The sequence below is a fragment of the Hesperophylax consimilis genome, chromosome 1, assembly GCF_061612785.1.
Source record: "Hesperophylax consimilis isolate HC1 chromosome 1, BYU_Hcon_1.0, whole genome shotgun sequence".
NCBI classification, from domain to species: domain Eukaryota; kingdom Metazoa; phylum Arthropoda; class Insecta; order Trichoptera; family Limnephilidae; genus Hesperophylax; species Hesperophylax consimilis.
Window position 1 is genome coordinate 13,480,708 of NC_142836.1, and position 26,519 is coordinate 13,507,226.

Sequence of the window (26,519 nt, forward strand, 5' to 3'; positions counted from 1 at the left end):
GGTATTCATTCGGCAGGGCTTTCTTCCATCACAATACACTTATCAGGTACTTGCGCTGCTTCTTCAAATTACCCATTTTTATATTCGACAATTTCGATCAAATCGAATGTCAACTTAGAATTCTATTATTATCGTTTTTAAATAAAACGTCAAAAGTCAACAAGCTACGTATTAAAAAAAGAATAAATATTTCATCACTTTCCGAGTACCTATAATATTAATTGTCCTTGTATCGTCTCGGTTTAAAAAATGATAGAGATATCATTTGCTCACCCAAGTGAGCTATAACTATACCCCTCTCTCAAAATTGAACATGAAAGTATGTAGAATAAGATGCAAAGAAAATTTCCAGCCTTATAAACCTTTATACACCACTATTTAATCAAAATAATCGACATGTTTCGAAAACGATGGTTTCTTCTTCAGCATAGAAATTTATTATTTGATTGTTCCTCATTTCCAGTTTCTTCGATTTTTTAAAGACAATTAATTTTTCATCGTCTTAGTTCCCTATTTGTAGCAATGTTATTTTTCTTGAAATCGTTGTATCATTCAACCCTTTCATTTCTTGTGATTTGTGTGAGGTAGATTTTCACAGAAAACTGCACGACCGAATGCATTTTCGTGTAATAAATTGCTTCTCACACGTCGAAGTTTTTCAGCAAACTGCTCTTGAACGTTTTGTAGAATTCGACGAACAGACGCTCGTGAAAACCTTTCACCGAACATCCCACGCCGTGCCGTTAGTATAACTTGTGCTCTATTTTAATGGCGTCATTTCTAGGGTTGCTTACCTGTGGATTTTACGTATCTGTCCACGGGATGGAGAACAATTTAATACTGGGGTTAAGTTTGTTCTCTCATTTTTTAAATGATTTTTGCTATTTCTAATTACTTTAATTAACTTTCTGACATTGATCACTTGGTTTTTGCTATTTCGAACATTTGAAGTGTGTAATTTTTAAAGGAATTCTTTGTTGGTTAATTTATAGGTCTGCTACTATTTTAAACTAGTAATTTTTTAAATTTAATGATTATGGAATACCTTCCCATTTTTGAATACTCTTTAATTGTTGTATTTTTTCTTTGCAGGTGAGTTCATTGCGAATGTGGATTGTGATGTTAATTACGGAAGATGGATCGCAGAACATGTAAGTTTATTTGCATAGTTGTAAAAACCCAGACGTACTCGTACTTTAAACTTTTAGATACGTAATTCTTGGAAATTGTGAACATTTTCCTTGTTTGCATGGAATTCTTCTTTGGCTTTGTATACGGTGATATTAAAAAATATTGCATGAAAGACGCATGAACATGGGAAGAAATGACTTGAACTATAAAGCTTGTCATTTAAGAAGATAATTTTAGTAAATCTAAACAAAACATGAAATAGAACAAGGAATATACAAATTTAACAGTCGCAACTGAAGATTGCACCCCAGAGATCTCTGCCTCACCGAGACAACGCTTTTAACCACTAAGTTATTTTTTATTATTGAAACCTGATTATTAAACTTAATATAACCTTGTCATTGTTTCGATCTCATGTTTCTTTTTATTATATTATATGATATTATATAATATATATTAGAAATTTATGCTGATTTTTTTCAATGACACCTATTAATCAAAAAGTCTACAACAAATATTTAATTTTATTTGAATAACCCGGTTTGCGATAGTTTTTTTTTATTTTCAGTGTCTTGTTCTGTTTTATGTTTCCTTTCAATTTACCAGCATTATATTTTTCTTCAATGATTAAATATTAGATATTTGTAATAAGCATTAACTTTGTGGCTCGCCATAATTTACAATAAAAATATATACATTTGTTTTAGACCACTTTAATTTTAATTACACTCTACCAGTTTTAATATTCTCCTGACGAAGGAATGGTGCTTCCGAAACCTGTATTTATATATTTTTATTGAAGATAAAATATTATATCGATGGTACATATAACCTTCATAAGTTATTCCAATAAAATGTAATAATGTTTACTGTCTTGATTTTAATTTTCAGTTTTCTTGGTTTTGATTTTATCCCAAAAATAACCTTTTCTCAAGAAGTAACCAAAAAAAATTTCCGATTATTGGATAGTTAAAGTTAAACCTTGTAATAAAAGAAAAGCAAATAATAGTTTATTCCAAAGCAAGTAAATAGAAGCCTCACGCGAGTTTCGTGTCTAGCAAAGGCCGGCTAAGCCACAAGTTTCTTTTACATGTACTCAATTATGATTATTGCTCGAATAAAGCCACACAAGTGCAGTGTGCCATTTAGTTTGTTTTTAACCGATACAGTATTGACATTTCTCAATAAACTTGCATACATCTTTTACGTGCGCGTAAAATACTTCATAAACTTGTTACTTGGTGTCGTCTTTTTCAATACGACGTATCAGTCAGTTAATACATAAATATTTAAAGTTGTAGATAAATAATCTTCTCTATTTTGTCACCACGTCTACTTTATACGTTTGGCGTGTTTTATGTTCTCAGTCGTAATGAAATTATTCATTATCTTTATTCACATAACAACCTATAAAAATACTTAATTTCCAAAATACGGCGTATATATATATATATATATGTATCCACCGAAATTTGTAAAAGGCATAGACGGCTTCCGTGGTCTAGTAGTAGGACTCTCGACTAGCAAGCCGAAAGTTGCGGGGTCAAATCCCGGCGTGCGGAAGACTATTTTAGTTGATTGATTTGTGTTATTTCACAATTTAATCATCATATTCAATTTCTTCACTCATTCGAATGAGGATCGGACATTGTTCCGTTCCTTCCCATCTTTTTAAAATTCACATCCTTGACTCCCCAGATTGTACATTCTGTGGTCTAGAAGTGGGAACTTTAGATCACATATTTTTTGGTTGTCCCTCTCTAAACAAATATCCTCTCTTCTATCATGCCTTATCTAAAATTACCTCCCCTCCATTCAAAATCTCATCTCTTCTAAGTCTGAACTCGACTCCAATTTTCATTATAATTTTGAAATTTGCCAATATAAATAAAATTAATATTTAAATTCACATTTCATTTCTCAATAATTTTAAATGATGGCCAAGAACACCCTTGAAGGGTGAAAGCCAGAAATAATGGAAAAAAAATCATTTAAATAATAAATGTTATATTTGTGGCAATATACTCTCAGTGTCGCCCTGTTGTAAGACCAACGTTCAGAATTGAAACGTTGCTTGAAATGGTTTCAGCTGTGTTTGGTGACGAAATCTGAATAACCAATAGATTCCATTGTCTCACTGACCCTAGATGGTTGGGAGCAGTTGGAACTACAGGAATATGACTACAGAAAAGTTGGAAATACAGCAGTGCGGTATTTACATAAATAATAGCCTTTACCGATTACTATTATATTATGTTGTAAACAAATAATATCGTACTTATAAATGACGTAGAATAATAAAACCCACAAAGTGCGTAGTTTCTTTTAGATAGGAACGTTTAAACCATAATTTTTTGCATCAACCTCGATAAATATTGATTATTTATTATAACAAATAAATTGTAAACTCTCTCGTGTACGTGTACAGCAAAGTGAAAAAAACTACGTTTTTGCCGGACGATAAACTTTATTCGATATTTGAAATACGAGTATGCTTGCGTTCGTAGACTTTATTAATATTGGGACATCCGTTCTAGTTCTGGTTTTAGTGGTCAAACAAACAAAATGGTATAGGTTTGGTGATATCCCTTGACTTAGTTTTAATGACAATAGTATGTAGGTACCTAGGCCCGGAAAACCAGTAAAAAAAATGATATTTATTTATTTAGTTTCCACAAATTGAATATCTTGGAAGCACAATGCAAAGTCTAACAATTATTTTTTTAAAAGCAATAATTATTAGCCTGAAACACTCATCCACATTGAAAAATCTCCTGATAAAAGATACATGACGCCATAGCTCAGTGGTCAGAGCTGTCGACCGGAAATCGAAAGGACACGGGTTCAAGTCCCGTTGGCGTCATGTATCTTTTATCAGGAGATTTTTCAATGTGGATGAGTGTTTCAGGCTAATAATTATTGCTTTAAAAAAAATAATTGTTACCCTTTGTGCTATGCATAAAAAATCTTGTCTTAAACATTAGTTGACCAAATAAATAATAACAATGCAAAGTGATTTTTTTCTTCATAATATAACCCTTTTTAATCCTTAGCTGAAATTAATAATAGTTTTTCTTAATATCATCTGGTATTTCGTCAAATATTTTCATAGCTTTACACATTAATTGCCCCATCCACGCAAAATACAGTCAATAGGGTAAGGGAAATTAATTGTGACCTTAATAATTTTTCGGGCCTTGCTTGATACTCGCTCCCACTCGTCTAGGTCGTGTGTCGCACACTTCGCGGTGTCAAGACGGAAAAGGGTCAAAAAGGGCGTTTACGGCCCCGTAGTAAGCGTTCAAAGATGGTTTGAAAGGGAGATATGTAAATACGAATGTTAGAGGGAGCGCGCTAATTAAAAAAACGATAATAATTAAGCGAAAATGGTGAAAATATTAAAAAAAAAACACGACTTGTTTGAAATCTCTCGACAAATGCTTTAGTTGAATTTAAAGATACATTGTGATTTTTTTTATGCCTATAACATATTAAATAACAGAACAAAACGTGTTTTAAATAATTTTCGGAGCTTACTTTGCGATTTTTTTCTACCGAGGGAATTTCATATAATTAACGTTTCGGCCTTACAGATGTATAGATGTACCTATAGATCTTCAAAATTGACATTTATATTTTTTGAACACAAAAACTTATAGAGCATGCGGGGGATTAATTACAACAATCAAAAGAGAGGAAAGAAAAAAGGAGCAAACAAGGATATATATAAATACATATATATGTAAACACAAAACCGGGGTAGGAATTTACGGATAGGTACTTATCCAGTAAGACAGGTAAAAATAAATTATGGATGATACAGGGAAAATAAACAAGAGAAAACAAAACACGACATTAGTCTTTTCCTTGTTTGTATTTGTACTGGAAGTATTTCAAATATTTAAAAAAAGTTGATGGTATGACAATAATAATAATAATGTTTGGATCATTTCCATAAAGCCGTTTTCGTGAGAATTTCACCTCGAGGGCGTTTTTCAACTTAATTTATATATTTGATATAACCTATGTACCCTTGTCATTCTGACTCGTAACTAATATACCTTCTGAACTTAACTTTTATTATTAGTTGCTTACAACAAAGATTGATAAATAACTAATGACTTACAGCTAAGACCTTTAACTAGTCACTTAAAACTATGCATATTCATAACCGAGTTAAAATACTGATATAATAATATGACTCACAACTATGCCTCAACATTTACAATTAACACACTTACATTAACTGATGTTATGTAAGTATAAAATAACGTTAATCTGTTGGGAACTAATTGTTTCAGTTTTCTACCTTTTTTTCAGTAGCTCATTAATTAATTAAGCTAACCTGTACCGGGTGTCCCACTCACCTATTCGTGAAGTAAATAAATTTAAATCATTGCGATTCCCTGCTTGCGAAACTTGTAAAATGCAAATGCAATTAAACTCTCGATACCTACTCCTGTATTGATTACCCAATATCCTGCCAGGAGTAATTTCCGGCTTAAAGTGAGCACAGATTTTCAAAACCAGTCCAACCCTTAATTTTTTTTTGGTTTCGGTGGAAAACATGTGATTATTTTGTTAAAAAAATTTGAAAAACGTTGATATGTATAATTTTTGTATATTAGTTTGGAAGTGTCCGCAATAATAAGGGTATGTTGAGAGGCTTAAGATAGTGAGGAAGAAGATTGGGAAGACGAAGATGGGGAAGTACCCAGCTATTCAGATCTGGTCGCCAAATACGGATATAGCAATTTCAAGCAAAGCTTAGTTGTCTTTCAGCGGCGATATGAAAGTATCTTCCACTCTGAAAGTTCCGCAAATATACTATACGTTATTTTAAATTTTTAACTTATGTAATAACACAAATTAATCAAATAAAATTTACTTGCAAGCGCCGGGTTTTGAAGACGTGACTTCCGGATTCATAGCATAGCATCCCAACCTAAATCTGTGAAAACTCCACGAATTGTGCGTGGGAGCAAACCTTTACAGCTTTCTTTATTTAACTCTCTAAAATAAAGTCGGCGCGGTTAAAAAAATTAAATAAATTATGCTTTCATAATATTATGTGAAACCTTATTTGCTCTCAAGATAAGTAATTAATGGAAAATCCTCGGTGATAAGAGACGTACAACTTATTTTAACCATTGATTATCATACCAATCTGACATTATTTGGAGTAGAAAATGTGATTAGTAATTAATAATTTAAGCACTTAAAAATTATTACTCTTGTGTAGGTATTTAACTCTTGGCGATGATAATGTGCACCCTTAATAGGTAGTAGTATCGCATATAAACTGTATGCAAAGTTTTATATTTAAGGATCCTCAATCAACCGGTAAAACATTTTCAAACTTCAAAACTTGTCCACTGACAAAAAATGTTTTTCCCTGAAGAAATCTTCCACGTGATTGATTTCGTGAGTCTTTTTAAAGTTTATAAATAATTTTTAAATTTTATGTTTTATATTCTGATTCTTAACCCTTTCGGACCGTGTGTTTTAAGACAGTTTTTGTTTTTCAATTACTGGTATAACTGGCTTTGACGCCTTTTTTTATTTGATTTTAGCTAAAATTTTAGGCGTTAGTGGATGGGATTAGGATGTGATTTTTTTTATAATTTTTTTCTGATTTTTTTAAAGAAAATTTTTCTATTTTTATTTATTATGTATTTTTTTTAATGGAATAAAATGTCATATCTCACTTTTTTTGAAACACGCCCTCTGAGACCTATGTTTATCAAATATAATAAAAAATAACTTAAAGTATTGAAAAAAAAACACCGAAAATTATCAAATAACTCTACCAATTGTATTATTATCATGCATCAAATATGTTCTACCACTGCCTATTTTAGTACAAGATCTGAAAGGTTCAAATTTTGTTGAAAAATTCGTTTAGAATTTAGATTATTATTTAATAAATATTTTATTTATTCGTATCCTTCATCATAATATATAATATTATTATGTATATTGTACATTTATTTTTATTTTTATTAAATGACGTCTGCAAAGGTCTCCTCGTATCAACTTCATAGAATCGAACATATTTCTGCATCTCACTAAACCTATTCAATTACGTAGTTTCTCCAAGAATAGCCACTATTTCTAGGAACCAATAGGTATCTATTTCCGTAACAGCAATCTGTTTTCATTTAATACATATAGGAATATATGTAACATCGTATATTTAACATCGATCTACCACGCTATAGTACAATCAAATCTCCAATATGCTTTAGTCAGCTGGGGAGCCGCATACGAAACAAATCTGCTCCCTGTTGAAATTGTGCAACGTTTAATTATAAAAATAAGGTTGAAAAAACCATGAGATTATCCGACACACAAATTTTTGAAGAAATTATGGTATTAAAATTTAATGATCTTGTCCGAAAAAACATAATAAAAGAAAAACAAAATCACAGCATTTTAACTGAAATTTGTACTCGTCAAAACATATATTTTCAACACAAAAATGGAACACCACTTTTCGACAACATCATTACATATATCTCAGGAAAAAACACTTCAACAGCCTACCCGAAAACATCAGAACAATCGAAAACGATAAACATCTACTAAAAGCGATCTATTCAAAAATACCAAAATTATGAAGTTATCTTCTTAATCAACGTAATTTTAATTTGTTTATTTACATATATTTTTTAATAATCATATTTCCTTAAATCATAATTTCACCACCATGCTCACCATTATTTTAAACACAAGCACCTGCTTCTATAGAAGAGAAACATAAAAAAAATCAAAAGCGGTGAAAACTAATTTTACGAATTATTTTGTTTAACATAAATGATTATACTCTGTAAAGTGATTAATTGTTTGATAAAGAAATTAAATGAAATGGTTAAAATGCTTTTTTACATTATGAGAACATGTAAACTTAAAAAAAACATACAAATTAATTATTAAAGAATTATTCCGCTTTCACGGTATCATCGTCACCAACTTGGCGAAGCGTAATGAGGTCGTTTCCTATTTTTTGTTATTTTGATGAAAATTTATTTTATGTTTAAGGATTTAATGACTATTATAAAAATTGTTTTTCAATATTTCCAAAAAAAACGAAGTTATGAGCTTTAAAAAAAACATTTGTATAATGTATGCAATAGTGTCCCGTGAAGTCACACGCATAAAAAACAATTCATCATTCAAATGACAGTGCTGGAGTGCCGCCGCGCATGTCCCGTGATGTCATGCTTTCGGCCGGCCGCAAAAATCAACGTTTTGACAGATTGTGTCTTCGGTTACTATTCGGTATTTAAAAAAAATCTAAAAGTTCTATAATTAGTATAATACATTGATATAAAACATGAAATGTCGTTGTAGGTGACGACATGATTCTCTCCCTATAGCTTACTTAATTAAGCGTTTTTGTGTTTTCTGCCCTTGCGAAAGTCATTATTTTGAATTTACGTATTGCTGTTGCCTTATAATATTTTTTCCCATTCAACGTTTGTCCTACTGACCTAATATGTCTTCTCTATACCTAATAGGTATCATTAATTTCTGTAAATTTACTTTCATGACAATAAACAGTTATTATCTTGTAGTTTTTCCCGTAAAATAAATAAATAACATCCCTTGACCCAACGAAAACGGTCATATGCCAAATGGTCATGATACAGCCGGCTCAGGGTAGCCAAACATTTGGTATCTTCCTTGCATTCATATAATATTATTTCGTTCACCATTGTGCTTTACGTTTGGCGGTTAATGTATTTCAGATATACCAAAAGGTCATGGTACAGTCAGTAAAGGGTAGTCAAACATTTTGTATATTTCTTTCCTTCATATAATATTATTTCATTCACCATTGTGGTTTACTTATTTTGGCGGTAAACTTAGTTAATTTGTTGAATTACTTTTGTAATTATTTTATAAGACTTTGAATATTGTTTACACATCGTTATTTAAGCGCTAATTTATTTTGGTGTAATAATAATAATGATTGGATTACTTGTATAGCGCCGTTTTATCACCTCATGGGCGTATATACTCACTCCTCCTATAAACACGAGCTCCTGGAGTTAACCTTTTGGAGTAGTAGAATAATAAGGAAAAAAATATTTGTTTTGCATACTGTTATTATTTAAAATCTTGTATTATTTTGTTATAAATAAATTATACATAGTTATTATACTTAACTTAGTTTAGTGATAAATTTAAAATGTCCACTGACTCGGTATTATTATTTCCTTCCATTAGTATTCTGGGCAGAGAGGAATACATATGGTAGTTAGTCCCAGAATTTCTGTATTGAAATAATTTCCGAATTCTAATATTACGTTGTGGAATCCGAAAGCTAAAATCAATGGAAGCAAATCTGGGCTATCAAATGCATTATTTAGAATTTTATGTAGAAATACCAAATCAACTTAATTCTACGTTACAGTGCATTTTCGTATTTTATTTTCATCGTCTTAAGCGTACTGTTCTGTCATTAAAGCTCTTTAAATTACCCGACTCGAGTATTTGATCGTTTTATTTCTTCCTGGGGTGTTCCCAATTTCTTCCGTTATTTTGTGCATCTTTTTATCTCCAAAGCTCCATTCATCCGCTCTATGTTTACAAACCGTATGAGCGACCCTTTATAAATCTCTCGCATTCTTTTTCGTTCTTCAAATTCATAATAGATCGTTGTAAAGTAAAATATTGGTCACTTTGTACAATCAGAACCAACTGAAACATCTTCCCACGCTGTATTTCAGGAAATTATTTGTCACACTGTACAGTCAGAACCAACTGAAACATCTTCCCACGCTGTGTTTCAGGAAATTATTGGTCACACTGTACAATCAGAACCGACTGAAACATCTTCCCACGCTGTGTTTCAGGAAATTATTTGTCACACTGTACAGTCAGAACCAACTGAAACATCTTCCCACGCTGTGTTTCAGGAAATTATTTGTCACACTGTACAATCAGAACCGACTGAAACATCTTCCCACGCTGTGTTTCAGGAAATTTTTGGTCACACTGTACAATCAGAACCAACTGAAACATCTTCCCACGCTGTATTTCAGGAAATTATTTGTCACACTGTACAGTCAGAACCAACTGAAACATCTTCCCACGCTGTGTTTCAGGAAATTATTGGTCACACTGTACAATCAGAACCGACTGAAACATCTTCCCACGCTGTGTTTCAGGAAATTGTTGGTCACACTGTACAATCAGAACCAACTGAAACATCTTCCCACGCTGTGTTTCAGGAAATTATTGGTCACACTGTACAATCAGAACCAATTGAAACATCTTCCCAGGCTGTGTTTCAGGAAATTATCTTTCTTCAGCTGTACCTAACTGAAAAGGTTCCAAGCGTTCCTTTGTCACAGCAGACGAATGGATGAAAGTAACATTGAGATTAATCTTCACATTCAAGAGGACTCCAAACATTAATGGAATGATTGATTAGTGTTCAGTGCTCAGTGCTCAGAGTTCAGCTCAAGGCTGTGCCGGGATCCATCCATTGTTTGGCGTGGCATTGCAATTAAATGGGGAAATGTTTGCATTATGTAGGTTTTATTTATTTATAAACATATAAAAGAATTAGTATTTAATACTAAGGTTTTTTTCTTCTCTGGAATTAAAGGTTTTTGTTTAATTATTATTTTTACGTAATAGGTTGCATTTTTCATTTTAATGTATTATTTTTCACCTTGTTCCAGAGTTGGCGACACTCCCAACTTTGCCATTATGAGAGACTAAATTATGTTAGAATCGAAACGTTTATTGAAATGATTATGCAATAGCTATGTTTATTTACCAGGGTTTTCTAAATCTTCCTTTTCTACGTCTTTATTCCATCGTTACTTTCTACATTCTTGTAACATTTCCCAGTTTGGGAATGCGATAATCTAAATGACACAAGAGCTTCCTTGCCTGTACTGCATATCATCAGAACTAGCCACCCGGTTAGGAAAAGTTGTGAATTAATTGTTGCGGATTAAGGAAAGGGCCATAGGAAAATTTGTATTTTCTCCTGGATTAAATGAGGGAAATAATAAGAACATCAACATCCATGAATGTGTGTTCCAGTATGGGGGGGCTCTTGTGCGCTAGCTATTATGCATGTTATTCACAAATTGTCAGAAATCATATTTTATTCATAAATAATCCGAAGCTCTGTAAGACATTTATGAACATACCTGATGTAGGCATTCCATAGAATAAATTATTTCCGAGACAAAGTTATTTTGTTCTTAGAAAACATATTGTTTCCAATAATAAACTTTGTATTCTACGATACTCGACTTAGCCCAGTAATATACGTTAATATCAGTGAATCCATCTACGCACGGTAGAGATCCTACGCATATTATTATAATTTTAAAACAACAATTTGGCACTGTGTTTGTTAAAAGCAGAAAACATTCTAAGATTTGAAACATTGATGAAACACAACGGCATCTTCTGAATAATTCAATTCAAAATAAGCCCGAAATTTAAAAGCTAAGGAAAAAGTGTTGAAGGGGGGGGGGGGGGGGAAGTGGGTGAAACAATTTCCAAGTGAGAAAATCGAAGAGCTTCACTGAAAGCTCTTACCATGACATCAAATCAAATCCCCTCCCCCGCCCACACTAATTAAGTCCTGCCAATACAGACTCGATCACTGCATCCATCACTCGGAATCTCCCGAATTAAAGCGCCATTTTTTTTTATTTCCCTAGTGCCAACCACTCCGAGAAGTAATAACGATAATATTGCCTATTCTAATTTGTGTATCGTTCTTCTTTAATAAAAACTGTAGTATCAAGAACAAAATAATTCTCTCGTGCAAATTGCTCTCCGGAAATGTTGCTATTTTTGACTTGATCCTCTTTATAATTATATAAAGAGGATCAAGTCAAAAATAGCAACATTTCCGGAGAGCAATTTCAAATTTATAAACCGTAATTATTTTTATTGGGTGCTTAAATAAAATTAAATAAATAAAATTTTTGAATGAATGGCTTTGTTAGAAAGTTATTGACAAAAGATATAAATTAATTATTACTTCTAATACCAATCTAAAAAAATAAAATTTCGATTTTATTATTATAACTTTTCCCTATTTTGAAATTAAATATATATTTGCGATTTTATTTTTTTGATACCACCTGATATTGAATAAAAAAAAATTGAAATGTAATTTTCTTGACTTGTACTCTTAATACCTAGTATGATAGAATTATTACACTATAACACATGAAATGTAGCATGCTGATGAAGGAATAATAGGTTAATCGAAAAAGTATTGTCATTGAGATATGGATCTATGGATTACCCGGTTAGGCATACTTAATTATTGGATTAATTTACAGTAATTATAGGTGCCTGGCAAACTCGAAGCAGATACTTTTCAATGTAATAACATCAATACTGACTACTCACTCCACTATTGCAAACAAACACTCTGAACTTATTAATATATTTGGTGTTTCAAAAGGCAACTAATTTCAGGCCTATTTGCTAGTTATTAATTACTTACCTACGAGTACATAACATATTTTTTCTTTTAGTTTTATGTTTTTTAACACATACTTATGATTGCATGTATATTGGACCATGTTTGAGGCGTCGAGCGCCAAAAGATGTCAAACACCAACTTTTCTATAAATCGAAATGCATGATGCCACAAAAGTTCATCGCTCAAATATTAATAAATATCTTACACTAGACATTTTTTTGTGACATCATTATTTTGGCTGTTATTTCTGCACGCTACAGAAGCTCATCCGCCATAATTCTATGGAGAGCGCGACACCAAAACAGCTGTCTTAGAATATATGTTCTCACAACTGAAATAAACTAAAACTAGAAAAAGAGTTCAAGAAGGGTTAGACGAATACTGTAGATGTGTTTTGCACCTCTAAACAAGTAAAAGTTTATCGTGTTTATTTATTTGTTTAAAATATTTTAGGTTACTTTTTAAGTATTGTTTTTAATATCATTTTAGTAATTATTTCCACCACACTTTTCTTATAGTCTTATTTCTAATTAAATCTCGTTTTATATCCAATTATAATTGAGATTATAATTTGATATAACACTAAAAAAGACGTTTAAAAAATCATCTGAATCCTTGACAAAAATGATTGTGTTATATTTGAATAATTATTTTGTAATAGTGATCGATTTAGAGTAATGAAGTGATTTAGCATTTTTGATAATTTTGGGTAGACAGCAGTGGCGGTCGGTGACTTTTTGTAGAGAGGATGCTGGACATTAAATGTTTTTATAGTACTTGATAGGTATCAAATATGCACATCTAGACGTGAGCCCACAAACAAGATACAATTAGGTACCGTCTAAAATTATCTCCATAAATCCACTGAGTATTTCCAGTATCCAGAATAAGTGTTTTTTCCGCAAAAGGCCGAGACACTCGCATTAATGATTCAATTATACAACCACACAATTCACTATTAACATTTAGAACACGTTGGCGAACTATCCATCTTATTTTGGGTATTCATTTCTATTTATTTAAATTATGATTAAAATGAAATCGCAGCTTAATAATATTCAATAAGAATTCGACTTCAGTATTTAAGCTCAAAGCAAACTGTCAAAGCAGCGCGCGCATACAATCCAATAGATAGGTAATAAAGTATACGATTCTGTGCATTATACATATGAGCATTAAATACAGTTTTTGTACGTTGGATGCTGTCATTAATATCGTATAAAGTTGCAGAAGATATTGGCTTGCGGATCTCAGTGCGCATGCGCGGAAAGAACGTCCGTTCTAGCATTTTGGATACGGCTTACAGATCGCTTCCACTTTCCGTTTTTGTTAAAAAATCACATTAAGGTCGCTGTAGAAATATTAAAATATTTAAATTGCAGTATTGCTGTTTACGGCTAGAAGTCTAAATCTTTTTACTCTAAAATGCAAGGGATGCGGAGCATCCACAGCATGTATGGACGGACCGCGCCTGTTAGACAGACAATTATTGTAACAAAATTAATCAAAATGCTTTGAAATCATTGTTGCAAAAATGTGTTTGTGGCTGTTAGGTTTTTGTGGCATACTGTTTTTTGGTAATGAGGTCGTTTGTTTGGCATAAATATTTTGTGACGGTTAAGCTTCTGCGGCAATTATGGTTTCAGCAATGTGCCGGTTGATTCTGTTTGGCATAAATATTTTGTTGTTAGGTTTGTTTAGAATAATTATTTTTAGACAGTTGTAAAATAATCTTTTTTTCTGCAATCATAATTCAAAATTACGGGTATTAGTGACGCACGCACTGCAATTAAACGCAGCGGTTTTGGAGTAGATTAAAACGCCACACCGCATACAAAAATTAAAACCGAATCAAGAATAGATTTCAATTATTAAATTTGTGAAATGTTTAGCGAATATTAAAAATAATATTTTCGGTGGTGGGTCTCTGTGTAACTCCAGTTCAATGACCTCTAGAACTGGGATTTGCTTTATTTTTCAAAATTGATTTAAAGAAGCGATAAGGTGGGTACCAATATTATTTTATTAGTTTATAATTCTACATTTGAAATGTGTATTCGCTTTGTTTATATGTATGACAGATGTCGTAATTTTTCAAGTTTACTAATATTCGAAAGATAAATTTCTGATCATCTTTTGAAACGCAATGATTCTCAAGCAATTTTTTTAAAAATACTTTCAACTTCTCAAATCCTAAAATTATAATATCCCGTGATAATTACCGTGTTTTGAAGAATAAGCAAAACAGCATATTGATTTTATTCAATCAAGAATTCGTTTAAAAATAACAGGTTATAACTTATTTTATTATGAGCTCACGTTTGCGGTTAATCAAAGATGTCAATTAACTATTGAATCAATCAATTCAATGAACGTAAGGGATGATTTGACTTATTTGTTTCAAAGGGTTAAGATTTTATTTTATTTTAATATGCATAGAGGTACCCATAAAACGACATAAAATGTCATAACACTTGACACAGAATTTTATAAAATTATCTTTTTAAATTCGTTTTTATCATGGATTCCCGAATATTCATATATCTTGACTACAAGATTTTTTTTGTTAATATTTCTTAATGGAGCATGCCATTATGCTTTAATGAATTCTAGACTCTCAAGCAAACTTTATTTCGCGTGACGAGTGGGAGTCTAATTTCCTGGATATCGGAAATGATAACTTAACCTTTTCACGGGTATTTCAAGTTTTTTTTCCGTAGAGTACAAGGTTTATGCATCAAACGAGTTTTCTCAAAATGCGCAGCACTTTTCTCAAAAGGTGCATCTCAGTCAAAATAAATTTTAAAATTGATTGATGTGTTCTTGCACTGCGCAGCAATTTACTATTTAAGCGAATATTTAGATATTTCGCAAACATCAATGGAATTTTTTTGTTTCAAGTAGGTATTGTCTGTTGGGAAATTTTAACCGAGTACATTATCTTAAGTGGAGCATTGACTGACTAGAGTTTAAATTATACCCATTTGACAAAAGGTAATTTATGAAGTCATGTGCCGTTTTTCATAGATTCTTTTTACTCGGGATCTTTTTTCACGCCTAAAACAACTTTTCTCTCGACTTGCACTTATCCGAGACTTGCCTTATCGCGTGGGTGAACCTCGTGTTAGTATCAACCAGAGAAGTCGAATATGAAGTTTATCACTGGACCACTTTGTAGAAAGTCATTTTCATGAGTCTGTTTTTTAAATGTCTACTACATGAAAAGTCTCTCAACACACCTGACTAAACATTACGGACTTATGAATTTACACTCCTGTTTTTCAATATAATATATTTAATTATGAAAATAATATTTTTGTAATAATTTTATATAAACGAAGAACAAATGTACCGTTTTTATCTGTGCAAAAAATTTGTAATACCTAATAAAGAAAGAGTTTTATTTACCCGATAAACAAATGTTTCATAATATACCAAGGTCCTAAATGGCAAGGTCATGGTCCCTCCCGCTGTGTTATTGAAAAGAAAACAAAATGCCTCCTCGACTGGGTTCCTCCGTTTTACTCGCTGAAAACCAAACGAAGCCTCCTCCGGACGTCAAATATTTTCCATCTGAACTCGCCGAACATTTAGCTAAAGCGCATAGAAGAAAAGCCCAGTTCGAACTCTCAGAAGAGCTGGAAAAGCTACCTTTCTACTCTAGGGTGTTCCTTGCCTGTGCGGAACGGCCGGTATCTTGCGGCGCAGCGCGCGTCCATGTGCGACGGTACGCGTGCGCGAGTGTTGGTATCGCGGTTCTCGCTAACTCTCAAGTATTTAACTTAGTGCGTTTGCGGTCTCTGTCGCGAGCGGGCTGGTTCACGAGAGATCCTCAGTCCGAAACTCCGAGAGTACGAGTTGCTCCATAGTTTTCAAGTTTTGAAAGCTGCCGCAAGTGAGGTTCCACGGTTAGTTGCAACTCGGAACGTTTCAGCCCTTACAGTCAGTTGGTTTCCCGGAGTTTCCTGGCAGTTTGGTCCTGGTCTGATCGGTCCCGCGAGTGAGCCTGGTGTATGTGTCGGGTGTATGCTGATTGCTGGGTGTCCGCTGGCCGCTGGCCGCCTCCGTCTGCAGCGGTGTGCTCTCAGCTCTGTGCTGGCAGTGGCTACTGGCGCCGTGCCGCGTCCGCGCACTTTGTTATCTCTAGACAGACCAAGAGAACAGAGCCCCGAGCTCAGCTCGTATGACCAACACAAACAGAACACTCAATAATAAACAAAACAAGTGACGATAGAGAGAAAGAGCGCCAAATCTTTTCATCAGCTGCATCCGTTGTGCCGCTGAAACAGGACAAATCTAAACCGTAAAATAACACTAAATTTCGTGTAAAAATCAGCTTTTATGTATTGTAAAATCCGGAATACATACATTGATATCGAAGTGGTGTTGTTTTTATAATGCCATAGCCGTTCTGCGATCCGTGCTAATTATATTTCCCTACAGACGTTCTTAGTCCTCACATTAGGCCGCTTGCATTTCCGCTTAGAGTCTGTTAGCGCCCTAAACACCTTTTATACGTGAATAAACTTCATTGTTTATTATTATTTTCTCATATCAGTCTTTTTACACTCTTATTGGATTCTCTTTAGAAAACCAGTCGAATATTTCATAAAGTTTTCAGTTGTCATACGATTCGTAGATCGCTGCAAGTAACGTTAACTAATGAACAGTGTGTATCGTTGTGCGGATCAGTAAGGGTGCGGGTGAAGATAAAGCACCTCGCCTGCCTTGTTGGCCGGGGCGGTCCCCCATGCATCGCGAGCCCCCGCTGGTCCGGGCCCCCCTCTGGAGGGAGTGATGTTCGCCCCTTCCCCCGCCCCCCCGCTAGCCAGGAAGAAGAAGAAGGAGCTCCGGCCCACGCCGTGGCATTACTTGATGAGTTGCCCGCTAATAAGGCAATGCTTCGGTACCGTATTTTATTTATTGTTTTCTTTTTGTTTTACCACAGTGTGGCATTTTCCTTACCATGTCCTTTACCTCCGTGACAGTCGCCACTGTCACACATAATTATTAGGTATAAGTTCAAGCAAACCTCCTAAAGTTCAATAATCAAAATCGTAACATTTATAATATGATGCGGGTTCGATTCTCGCGTAGACCAATTTGTCATTTATTTAACATTATTGGTACTGCCAGCTTTGAGTGGTGTGGGTTAAATGCTAAGCTTTTGGAATCTCACAAGAACCTTAAAGTCTATAAAAACATTGCTAGATAAATAAGTAAGACTAATTATTAACCTTTTGCAATGTCTTTACTTAGTTCCTAATAGTGAAGAAACCATCGGTGATTATCTTTCAGCCATCATAACACAATACATGAACGTTTAATACTTTGAACATTAACGTTAGATAATAGATAATATCATATTATGTATGTAAGGAGGCTAAGGTTAAATGCGAGTCATTATCAGCCTTTTCTATTCTTCAAATTAAACAGCCTACAATCATCGCACCTACGCGCTTTTATGAATCGTCCAAATCGGTAAATACCGCGATGCAAAATGCATAAAGAATGTTACATTTGCATTAATTATACATGCATATCGGATACTTTCGCTTGGCTAAGCACCCGGTGGTGATTGGAATATAATGTAATTGGTAGTTCATCATGAAAAAGTGAGACCTTAACCTTGAGTTTTTTCCTTCTCTTTGGCCTTACAGCGGCGGTTGCTCGCTGCACAAGAATGCAAAAATTTATCTTTATTTTCGATTCTGTCTCCGGAAAGTTTTAGGGTTAATAGTTGCATCTACATCTTCACTAATTGCACATTTATCATTGTCATTTTTATTTTCTCTTCAAGTTATATATTATTCGTAATTTCTTGCCATCAAAGACCTTCCCGATCTTTTCTATCCAATATGTATAAACAGCTGATTTATTGTTTGCATTATATCACAGAAAATTATGCAAATGAAATACGATCAAATTATTGAATTCTACACAGCCTTGATGAAGTTTGTTTCAGAACCTAGTTAACCCAAAACTAATGTATCAGTAGGCTGTAACAAAGTTTATAGTTTAACCCTATATATTTTATTTTAATTGTTTGTAAATTCAGTTTTTTTGTTTTTTTCTTTTTTATCAACTTTTATTCGTGGTTAAACCTTCGAGATTGCCTTTTTTATCGGCGGCACGAATTATAAAAATAGGTCGTATTTATAGTAATCCTTTGACACACTTTCAAAGAGAATAAAAACCATGTTTTGAAATCGATCTTGCTAGGCTTTAGGTATTCAAGGTAATTTCATTAATTATAACGTAACAAGTAGCATATAGTACATCTCAATATAGGCCTTATTTTTATTTCTAAAATGGTGAATGTTTTATTATCATAAATGAAATTCTAACAAGATTTTTTTCACGTTAACATTTATAAAAAATGGAGAACTGAATCTAACACTATCAATATACTAAGTTTTTAACCCCCACAGAAGGCCCTGAAGAAAGTAGTATCCCTCAAAGACTACATCATCTTTTGGGATGCTGTGTGGAGGGTCTTTTTTAAGGATAGCGGCGAGAATAAGTTCTAGGAAGGTAAAGGGTATGAGGATTGGGTAGGAATCTAGGGATTAGTGTGTCCAAGAGTGACGGACATATACATATATCAGATCAGTCGAGAGACCAGTTGGAGCTACCAAAGCAGCCTCTCCCGATCTGGCACACCTCGCAGCTGGTGGGCAGGTGCATCCTGAACACACCTCACCCGATGAACCTGGGCACCCCTATTAAATCACCAAACGTAGCCTACCACTCGGGGTGACCTATGGCAGAGGTGTTCCCCTGCATTTACTATGTACAGACAGAAGGCTCTTGTGAGGTGTCACATCAGATTTGTTTTATACGTACTGTAAACTTCAAAACAATACACCTAATTTTTTCTCATTCGCAGAAAAATTTTTCAACAATATGTGAATAATTCTGTTATCAGCAAACATTTAAATATCAAATATGTGTATATGTTTCAGGCATGACAGATTATTGGCTGATGTTCTCGTTCATAATATAAAATTGCCTAGTATTACTACCTATGCAGAAATCGTATGACAAATATGTATTTTCCTGTCACGTGTCTAGTCTTAGTAAAAATCCAAATTATTTGTAGTATCTCCGCTCGCTGAAGTAACAATGAAGAACTCGTTTGAAAGATAAACTTACCTACATACATAACGTTGATAATGTGAACTAGTTTTTATCATGGATTTATCGAATTGACGATAATATACGTTTATTTATTATACGCGGGCAGGTATCTGTGAATAGACATAAATATTGTATGCATTGTACGTGCTTATTTTACATTTGAATTAAGTTATCTTTTACGTCCTTACTTCATATTTCAATTCTAAACTGTCTAGGGTGTCCGAACACGCCTTAAAATATGTATGTACACACTACTGCTTTGCTATCCGGTATCGTCTGTCTTTCAACGCCCGTTTTTTTTAAATCTTTTGTTTATTGAAAAATTGAAAAATATAAACAAGCAGGACATTTTAAAGCTCCGTAGCCTAGCGATTGAAACGATATCGCATTCTGAAAATAGTTTAGTAGACTGTAAAAGATAGAGTTGAAATAAAAACAAAACTCATGCAAATATGGTTTAAGATTTTCTCGGCCAAAAGTATCACATCTGCCCTGATGATGGACACTGTAACTTTGTCCGAAACGTTGGCTAAAGAAGGAGATAGCGCAACACGACATAACACCCCAAAAACAAATAACAAAAATACTTTGGCCGTGAAAAACTTAAATCATATTTGACGAACCTCTATGGGGAGGAAGTTCACACAATGGTACGACGATTGGAGAATCTGAGGAAGAGAAGGAACCATCTATTAAGCAGCCTTGCTTTTCTCAAGAGGTGTAAAGAAGAATCGATTGTGCCAGTACACATCCAAATAAAAAGACCACACATCTGCCCTGATGATGGACACTGTAACGTTGTCCGAAACGTTGGCTAAAGAAGGAGTTAGCGCAACACGGCATAACACCCCAAAACAATAACAAAAAAACTGATGCAAATTTCATGACGCCAGAACTAACCTTTCAAGAGGTTTGGCGGGACACAGTCAGATATTGTACTTTAGAGTTATTGTACTATGTGAGGCGGTACCGGCTGTCGCAGTAAAACTTTCAAGGTCTATTTCGTTACCAAACCAGTTTTCGCCCGCCAGGCCATCGACCACCAAAACATCACATATTAAATAACACCTACCAGTTTCCCTTTCGTTCGACTGACCTTTACAGAGTTAGATTTTTGCTTACAACTCCACAATAAAAAGTAATTCCCGGCCTGTGATAATGTATTGCTTGAATAAGAAGCACTTATTGATAAAATCGATGTCATAGGTCATGGACTACGATTGGGTCGTGTGAAACATACACAGTTCACCAATTGGACGTATCTCCGTACTCCGTTAGATAATTATAGTAAATAGTTTCAAGTGTCATGGAATTTTCCATTCTGAACAATAATCGTTCCCACCAAATTGAATTATAAACATCAAACACCCCAAACATCCCAAACATCCCAAACACGCCAAACACCACAACACGGAGAAAACTTACTGATTAAAATATTGATAATTTATTAAGTATCTCCGGTTAAAACGGGACTGCAGGCAATTGATAGGTTTCCTGTTAAACTGATAGGTAGATTTGGGCGCCAAATTGCTATGTGTAAACCACAGTAGGCGTTAAGTTTGTGTGTAAATACAATGATATGCAGATTAGGTCATTGAAAATATTAGAACATATCTTGTGTTTAGGCTTTGATAAGGGCGCCAAACACTCCTCCATGGAATGTGTGCCTAGTCTTGATAGAGATGAGACAGATTACCTTCAAGGTCGGTGCACTATTTTGATAGCAATCTTCAGGTAGATAGGTTTCAACGAAATAATACAATTGAAAAGTTAACAATTGGGTATATTGCAGAATGTATTATAAATTGCACATAATACATTTAGCAATTTACATACTTGAGGACCCCCTAAATCGAACTACCTTATTAAAACTACATCTGATGCTCATCAAGACGGCGCGGTGTCAGCAATGTCTCCAGTCCGGTGGCCCTTAGAGGTGACTCATCCTTCAGCAGACGGCGCGGTGTCAGCAATGTCTTCAGTTCGGTGGTCCTCGAAGATGGTGACTCATCCTTCAGCAGAGTCCTGGCTTTAGTTTTGCTGAGGTGGGTAGGATTCTGTGGCGTCCCCCCCAGTTGGACGCAGATTAGAGTACTGAGTATTCACTGAAAACATGAAGCTAAATCGGAAATCTCGGGAGATATTCCAGGCACCACGGGCGGTGAATGTTAAATGCACTAGTATGAGGGATGTATCTCGATTGACTCGTTTTATCCGTGCCGGATTTGTGACTTTAAAACTATTGTTCCGTCCTGGACTTTCACAACCATCCGTCACAACTACATCGGTTGGACGGATACTTTAATGAAACATAAATCCAAAAGGATCTTCACTTGATCATGTGCATATTTGCATTTTGTACTACTATCCATGATCCAACTGTAGTGACCAGTTACATGGGCGCCGAATTGTCCAGTTCGGCGGCCATGCGAAAAGTGTCCGGAACCGAAAAAAAACTCCGCGCTCCGATTATTATTTAATAACAAAACTTTCAGTAAAAGTGGAATGTATTATCGATATTTCGGTACATGTGTTCATAAAAATCATAATTTGTTCGCATTTCGTCATTATATATTATCAAGGAAAGGTGCAGGTGCATGAACACGTGTTTCAAAATATTAGGAATATAGATACTAGAAGCTTAACAAGAATCGGCCTGCAGTTCCGTTTTTAACCGGATTATGAATAATTTTAAGAGAATTTTAATAAATCAGAAATACTCATATTTCTCTGTGAATATAGGCAAATTAAATTTTTAGTTGGTAATTAATATTATGATAAATACATACATTTTGAAAATACTGTCCATTTTAGTAAAATATATGTTAGATTCTACTGGATAAAACATTACAATGATTTTTTTTTACTATGTGTCGATTAGATCTATGATTCGAATTAAAATTAATATAGGACCTATGTGTAGTTTTACAATATTAATAATATCTCAGATATTTGGCATGTCTTGTTTCTTTTGTGTGTTTTTTTGCTTCCTTGCTAGGTTATAAAAACACTTCACTAAACCGAATGTTATTTTACAAAACACAACACCTAAAGTCATGGGTTTGTACATTGAAAATACATAATATGAAAGTTAACTAAACCGCTGGCTATTTTACCTAAATTAACCTAACGCCTTCTGTAGCCACGATTTTGCACATTGATAATTTGAACTTAATCGATGGGTAGCCATTTTACTTAACAAACAAACCTCTGCCCGCACAATTTAATAGATTTATCAATATCGATATTGACGCAAAAGTTTGAACATTAAAATATTTGTGAAACTTAAGTATCAACTAATAATTATTTGTTATCCTTTATGCTATGCATAAAACGTTGTCTTATAAACATTAGTTTATCATTAAAAAATAATAATATTTGACAAGTCAAAAATATTTCACCATCTAGTGAGACATTTAGCACTAACAAAGCCTTTCCTACAAAAATAAATTTGGTTGTTTACACGTGGAAAATATATAATACGCAGTAATTGTTGATTGAGGTACTAGTGCATATTGAATCATTTGGCGGGTTGGAAATAAGCCGACATAGCTCAGTGGTTTCAGAGCACCTGACCGGACATCAGAAGGCACGGGTTCAATTCCTGTTGGATTTATTTTTACTCGGGAGATATTTTCAATTTGTATTTCAGGCGACTAATTATTGCTTATAATTATTTGTTAAACTCTAGTTGTTTTACTAAACCCAATCGTATGAAAGGTAGTTGTTCGATTCCCTTTAATAATTTACAAATTTCCAGTTTTTTACAATAATTGATCACACTCAATACCCGTACCTACTTTCAAAAGCAACTCCCAAGAAACAAGATCATCATGATTTCTGGGAAACCATCAATTTAATTTAAATAATATCCTTGCTTTAATTCCAACAATTTTATTTTTTCAACTTTCAAACGCAGTGGATATATATATTTTCACGAATACAAACTGGATATTATATTATGACCTCGCGATACTTGGTATTATAACATACTACCTACCTAACTAAATAATTTAATGTATTATCTGTTTATTTCAATATTATGTATTGATTTGCACATACCTAATATTAATATTAAGAATTTACCTGCATGTCTACCTGTTTACCTGCCTCTCATGTGTTTGTGTATTCCATAAAACATTTTCTACAGATTATTTCCTAGTAGCATATAATTATGTATGTAAATGCTATCTTATATCAAGTTCAAGGTAAGTTAAATATTTGCAGTTTTTTTCCGTTTTTATTTTGTTCCAAACCAGATTTAAAAAGAAACGCGTTAGAGATCGTGCGTCAGAGCGAAATAATTATTATTAATTAACGGCTGTTGAAGATTTTTTTATTATTTCACCTAAAAAAATCATGTTTACATGTCGTTTAATCGGTTTTCTCATCTTCTTTAGAATTCTTGCAAAAGATTCTTTAAACATTAGTTACAAAATTAAATTATTTTATTGTTCTTTATTTCTTTAATATTTACATAGGTATTTTTCGTGGTTCTTCCGGGCTGATGCAGCCTGTATGGTGAAGATTGCTTTGATGAAGGCACGTACATGAGTTGTTTCTTGTTTGTGTGTGTATATCATATATATTAAATTGCCCACTATCCTTAATAAATACATGTATCAAAAAAAGATACATATAATACAATTACACATAATGAATGTCATGCTTTATATAAATATGGACATTATTGTAAAGTTTCTCGTTTTTTTCATATTTATTGCTTCATCATTTTTGTTTCATGTAGGTTTATGTATGAACATCGAATCTAGAGTGCGAAAGATTCTTGTTTCAAGTTTTTGAATATGGAAGCAAAATAATTATATTATTTTTAAATTCATCTATTTGAATTTCAATTTTGTTTTCTTGAATGAATAAATGAACGAAGAGTGTAGTGGAATTTTGGAAGTGGAAATTAACCCACTTTCCCACATCCGCTCAAGCTGAAACTTGGCAGATATACTCGGTGTCGATGCATCACCTTTTTGGGACACTTATACACACACACATACGCATTTCTCTGAAATTGGATGACGTAATTTAAATTTAATTCTGTAATTATACGAAATAGATCTCGGTACAAACCAATCAGGATTTGGCGGTACACTCGTTTTAGTCAGTTCCTGGTGAGAAAGGTTCAACCCTCAGTCGAACCAAAAATTTTCACAGCAGTTAAGATCCTTTCCTGGGGAAGAAAGTTAAATCCTCAGTCACACTAAATATATATTTTTTCTTTGTATACAAATATTAATAACAAGTATTATAGCAAAATAAACCTTTTTTACCGGGTTTTTTTAATACTATGCAAAATGCCTTTAAATTAGTCCAAACCCGTTGTAAAATAAATTAAAAGTAATATGGGTAGTTATTAACATTGCAAAACAAATCAGATTAGATAAAGAGTTAGCCGTTGCAGGACATGTAATTACGCATTGGCCTAGTGTACCCAACTCCTAGCGTCTAGCTCCTGCCTCCTACCTCCTACCCTTGTGAATGGTAATGCTAGCTCAAGGTTGTTCAATAAAAGATCCGTTCAGTTTGATTCACAAAGTATTCCATGATGCAACACGAACGAAAACATTCCAACTTTGACATACATTTATCAGATACATTTGATTTATTCGCTGATGTAATAACCTGACAATTGGAGCAGCAATAATTGTTGACATATCCTTAAACAAATTTAGCAATTACCTACGGGTACTTACGAGAGGACGTCCAATTCTACTATTAGTTTGATTGAGCATTTAAAAAATATCTTATCAACTTATTATTATTCTTGTATTGTTATTCTTGTTTTCTTTGTTACGTGGTAGGTAGGTAAGTAGTTACTTGACTCAAAACTTACTTATATATTTTTTTCCTTCCATTTGTTTTTACATAATATTATTTACTGATTTAGAGCAACCGCCACCTATTGTTTGTTTTTGTGATTTGTTTTGGATTGTTTTTAATATATCGATCATAATACCAAGTACAAAGAAACCATAATGAGTGCTAAAGCAATTTTCTCTGAATTAACGTACATAAATGCGGAAGTATCTACTTTTTCACATCTTCGCTGTGTAAAAACACCTCCCGCTAAACATTTGGATTCTTACATTTTGTGTAAGCAAGTTTCTTTACAAATTTATATACGTCATTTCAGTATTATTATGATTTTTATAATAGATTTTTTGATAACACACTTGCTTTGTTATAGTCCCCATCGCTGCCCGGGTTTTAAACAGAGTTTTTCGAGATCTAATCCAGACAGTGACCATTCTCATGTTTTGGAGGTCAAGTGTGCATAATTTCACCATTCACCACAGATACTCTTCTTTATATAAATAGATTTGTTTTAGGTAGACATAAAATTCGGCGTCTTTATTTTAAATTAAAATTATGAATAGTTCAAAAACTTCACACTCGACTCAAATCGAAAAAATAGTTTATACGTTATACATTTATGGATATTTCGTACTACATTATCTATTAGTCTGTTTTATACAAACTACTGCATAGATTACATTATGTCGATGAATTTATTACGACGCATGTAGCAGGAAGATTGCCTACAACCGAGTTCTCAGCGACACGACCATATATGTAGTATGTGAGTATTTCTCAAAAAAAGTGTACATTTTGGAAAAATAAAGTGTGCCTAGAAACAGTTCAAAAATTACACATGTTTTTAATTAATCATACAAAAAAAATATGCACCATTTTGTAGAATAAATATTACACTTTAACATATCGAAGAATAAACATTACAATCGTATTAATTCGCAAA

At 33.4% G+C, this 26,519-nt stretch overlaps 1 protein-coding gene and 1 non-coding gene across 9 annotated transcripts in view; both read left to right on the forward strand.

The window, feature by feature from the left end:
- The window catches only part of LOC149426300 (dual 3',5'-cyclic-AMP and -GMP phosphodiesterase 11-like), a 488,751-nt gene that overhangs the window by 203,089 nt on the left and 259,143 nt on the right, over positions 1 to 26,519 (forward strand). For 2 of the 8 annotated variants that reach the window (XM_089649499.1, XM_089649653.1), the window contains exon 1: positions 16,399 to 17,513. The exons of 3 other annotated variants lie outside the window; for them this stretch is intronic. In XM_089649499.1, the coding sequence (XP_089505625.1) occupies positions 17,405 to 17,513 (109 nt within the window). In that variant the 5' untranslated portion in view covers positions 16,399 to 17,404. Of the gene's footprint in view, positions 1 to 16,398; positions 17,514 to 26,519 lie in introns of those variants that run through there. 3 more of the 8 variants (XM_089649733.1, XM_089649780.1, XM_089649838.1) reach the window with 3 other exon arrangements.
- On the forward strand, positions 3,922 to 3,994 carry TRNAS-GGA (transfer RNA serine (anticodon GGA)). The gene has a single exon. It is a non-coding gene; the product is annotated as a tRNA-Ser (tRNA).